Source organism: Humulus lupulus, chromosome 3 (genome assembly GCF_963169125.1).
Source record: "Humulus lupulus chromosome 3, drHumLupu1.1, whole genome shotgun sequence".
NCBI classification, from domain to species: domain Eukaryota; kingdom Viridiplantae; phylum Streptophyta; class Magnoliopsida; order Rosales; family Cannabaceae; genus Humulus; species Humulus lupulus.
Genome location: NC_084795.1, coordinates 200,116,681 through 200,121,340, shown reverse-complemented (window position 1 = coordinate 200,121,340; position 4,660 = coordinate 200,116,681). Strand labels below are relative to the sequence as shown.

The following is a 4,660-nucleotide window of genomic DNA, read 5'->3' as shown; positions in this document are numbered from 1 at the left end:
ATATATCTCCAAATATTTATTTCCACAACCTGATAACCCCATAACACATCTAAAACCCGAACTACCCGTCGACTCGCCCCGAGTCGGAATCTCAACCCTGCTGTGACTCTCTAGCTATCCGCTCCCCAAGACTGTCTCGGATCGTGCTACACAGACATATCACATATATATCACATTTATGCCCCTAATATCCAGACGGGGCCCACATGCACATTTAACTCGACTAAACATGCATTATTATCATATATTCACATTAATTCACACATTAACATATTAAAGTATTTATTGCCCTCCAGGAACACTAATCAAGGCCCTAAGCCCGATTAGCAAATTCGGGTCGTTACACAGATAGTCTCTAGATCACTTCTTGCACCAACAACATAGTTCGAGATATGCATCACCTAGATCGCCTTCATGAAACTCTAAATGTGACCTATGTAAGTTCAGATTAGTCCTACAACACCTAGCTCAAAGGAAGTGTTCAGCTCATGGAAGCCTTTTCATGACGCACAGTGAAGGATCCTAAAAGACTTGTAGATTCTCTACATGCCTCATAAAGGCTCATATTTTATTATTCATTTATTACCTGATATAATACATATAAATTTAATAGGAAATTATATATTTATGTAAATGGGAAGTTACCCATATTTTTCAATTACCATATTATTGTACGGTTACCCAAAACTGTCCATGATGATCTCCTATTGATACAAGGGGAGTGGACAGAAAAGGGGATCAATTTTCTGTGTGCAAAAAATCTATTGAAATTGTCATCAATAATTTCTTCAAGAGTTCTAAATAGATCAATAAGAGTGATTCGTTGAATAGGTGGATTTTAACCTCTGAACCACGTAAAATTGTTTGAGCATTTTGCACTCTTGTTTTTTTCCATTTCCTATACATTCAGATTATGAAAAGCCTAATCTCTCCATTGTTGGATTTCTAAATCCCATGTTGCTGAAAAACAACGTCAACTTTAGTATTTTTTTGGTAAATAAGTTCATTGTATTGCTCAAAACCAACTCATGTACAAACTCCAATTCATGTACAAAACTACCATGTATGTTATATGTCTATATATTCCCAATCTACAATTCCCCATTATATCTCCCCACTGAATCTATCTTTTATACATTAGTACGCTTGTATGTACTCATTAAATACTTTGACAAATTTCATGAAACCAATCTTTATCTAAGGACTTTGTTTTTCTTGAAATTAAAGGGTATATCCTCAATCTAATATCCCTTTGTATTTCTTAGACTGTATGAGCTATGGACCAAACCTTTTGTGACCACAGAATGTCATTTCTCACTCTCCAAATATGATAAATCAAAGAAGCAATAACTGCTATCAAAGTGTTTTTCCGAAACCTGCTCCATCTCCTAGTTTTCCCAATCCATTGCAGCAAGCTTCCATATTCCTCTGTTTTGACTTTCCAACCTAGCCATTCTTTCACCTATAATAGACATTGTCTACTATATTTGCATTGAAAAAATAGGTGATGAACATCTTCATTATAGTCTCCACAGAATAGGCATGATGGATCAATGGATGAGTTATACTTTTGAATGAATATTCTGGTGCGCAGTCTCTGCATCATGGCTAACCAGAGGACAAATTTGTGCTTTGGTACAGAAAACCTCTCCCAAACATACTTTGCCCAATGTACTTTGAGAGGAGAATCCAACAACAAATCATGACTTACTTTGATACTGAAGTTCAACGCTGCAAAAGATGCCTTATCAATTTTAGCTTTAAACATATCCTTAACAACCACCATTTTCCTCCAATACCAGCTGCTAGCCAAGGGAGCTTTGTAATCCCAGCAGTCCATTTGCTTCAAATATATGTTGTGTATCCATTTAACCCATAGGTTATCTTTTTTGGAAGCAATTGCCCATATGTATTTCCCTATAGCTACAATATTCCCATCCACAACTCTCTTAAAACCCAGCCCTCCACCTGTTTTAGTATTGCATATATTATGCCAAGCAACAAGTCCAGGCCCTGCATTGTCACTCATTCCTCTCAAAAGGAATGCTCTACAAATGGCATCAATGTCCTTCAATACTTTCTTCAGCAATATCATAATTTGGGCCCAATAAGAATGTATAGACATGAGAACTGAATTGATTAGAGTTACTCTACCCATATAAGATAAATTTTGTGAACTCCATTGCCTAATTCGATGAACCATTTTTTCTAAAATAAGGCCACATTCCACTGACGAAATTCTCTTAGAGCAAATTGGAATACCAAGATATCTGAATGGTAACTGGCTCCTAGCAAAACCCTGAAGCTACTATGATTCTATTAACCTCAACTCTGCCATACCACTGCAGTATAATGTAGATTTGCTTTGATTTGGTACTAAGCCAGAAGTCCCCGAAAATAGTTTGAGCCCTCTAAGCATCCATAGAATCGAAATAAAATCGCCATGGCATAACAATAATAGGTCATCCGCAAAGCATAAATGGTTCAATCTCAAATATTTGCATTTAGTATGATACTTATAATCTGAGATAGATCCCACTTTAATCATGATTCGAGAGAGGTACTCCATACCTAATACAAACAATAATGGTGACATTGGATCTCCTTGCCTTAGTCCCCTTTTTGCTGCAAAAAAACCACATAAAGAACCATTGATCATTAAGGAAAATTTAGGTGTTCGAATACAAATCATGATGAGGTTGATAAGCTTCTTTGGAAACTTGAAAGCAGCAAGCATTTCCTCTATGAAATCCCACTCTATTGTGTCATATGCCTTCTGCAGATCAACTTTAAGCAAACAGCTTGGCTTACTGACTTTCCTTCCATAGTGTTTCACAAGGTCTTGACAGATCATGATGTTGTGGCCTATGTACCTCCCATGAACAAATCCTCCTTGGTTTTCTACAATCAAGTCCGGAAATACCCTTCTCAACCTTGCACATATCATTTTTGAGGCAATTTTATACAGCACATTACAATAGGAAATTGGTCTGAAATCACTCGCTTTGGCGGGGCATTTGGTTTTCGGAATGAGGGTGATGGTTGTAGCATTAATTTCTTTAAGCAATTTCCCTGTGGTTAGGAAATCTAGAACAGCTGCACACACCTCAGGACCTACTAATTCCCAGTTATCTTGATAAAAAAAAACTACAATATCCATCAGGACCAGGAGCCTTTAGACCTGGAATGGAGAATAATGCCTCTTTAACTTCCTGTGCAGTAAACGGAATTGACAGCAACCTAGAATGTTCCTCAGAAATGCCAGGACCTAAATCTGCAATGGCCTGTGATACCTTCCTCCTACTTGGCATTTGAGTTCCCAATAAATTCTAATAATAGTCTAAAAAAGCTCTCTGTACCCCATCTGTTGTATCCACCCAGTTACCTTGCTCAGATTGTATAGAGTAGATGCGATTTTGAAGCCTTCTAACTTTCAATGAGGCATTGAAAATAGCAGTGTTTTCATCCCCATTCATCACCCAACTGGTTTTGGCTTTCTGTGCTAAGAATATCAGATATGCTTTGTTTAACCGTGTAAACTCTTCCCTAGCCAATGTCTCCTGTTGAATTAAAGACTCATTGAGAGGATCTTGATGCAGGCTTTGTTGTATTTCCAGCATGTGGAGCTTAGCTTGTACTTCATCCTTGGTAATATCATGGTATCCTTCTCTATTTATATCTCTGAATACCTGTTTAAGCCTTTTTAACTTCAAGACTACTTTATACATTTCAGTACCCGAAACTGGTTGCTTCCAGAGGTTGCACAGCTTAAATGCATATGAAGGAGCCTCCTTCCACATTCTAAAATACCTGAATGGTTGTTTTCCAATTTCCACATCCAAATAGAATGAAATAAGGATGGGACTGTGATCAAAGATACCTTCAGGGAGAAAGACAGCTTCAGAATTTGGGTATTGATCAGTCCATTTGATGTTAACCATAGCCCTATCAATTTTAGAGTAGACACGATCCTCAGGCCTTTGTTTATTTTTCCATGTATAAAAACACCCAGAAAACTTCAAATCTTCCATTTGACAGTGAATCATGCAATCTCGGAGGCTCAAGGAAGGTTTCAGAATAGTCCTCTTTCCAACTCTCTCATTCTGATGCAAGATCTCATTGTAGTCCCCCAAGATAATCCAAGCCTCATCTATCTTCAAAGCTAATGCTTGAATATCCAACCATAATTGCTCCCTCAATTTCCCATCATTAAATCCATATACAAAGGTAATGAAAAAACTTCCTGTCATGTGAGTGGCTCTAGCAAAACAGTGAATGAATTGACTAGAACAGATTCTAATATCAACAGTATACATACTCGGATTCCATGCTACTATTATTCTTCCTTTGTCTATCCAAGGATTATTAGTAGTGAAACACCAACCAGAAAATAAACTTGAATATAAGTTGCCCATGTTCTTATTCTTGGCCTTTGTTTCTAGGAGACTAACCAGCCCAACTCTCTTAGAAATGATTAAGTTCTTGATCTCTCTATGTTTAAGTTGGCTGTTAATCCCTCTCACATTCCAACATAAGAACTTATCCATGCCCTGGAGAGGGAACTACCCCCTCTTCTGTATTCAACCTACTTGTTCCTCCTTCCTCTGCCTCCTCAGTCAAGATATCAAATTGATTTGCCATAACTGTTGCTGGAGCAGTA

General features: G+C 37.5%; 1 protein-coding gene across 1 annotated transcript; it reads right to left on the bottom strand.

The window, feature by feature from the left end:
* Positions 1 to 3,329: 3,329 nt before the first annotated feature.
* LOC133825311 (uncharacterized) lies at positions 3,330 to 4,415 on the bottom strand. Its single transcript, XM_062258272.1, has one exon. It carries the CDS (start codon positions 4,413 to 4,415, stop codon positions 3,330 to 3,332), a length of 1,086 nt encoding a protein of 361 aa, XP_062114256.1.
* Positions 4,416 to 4,660: the final 245 nt, after the last annotated feature.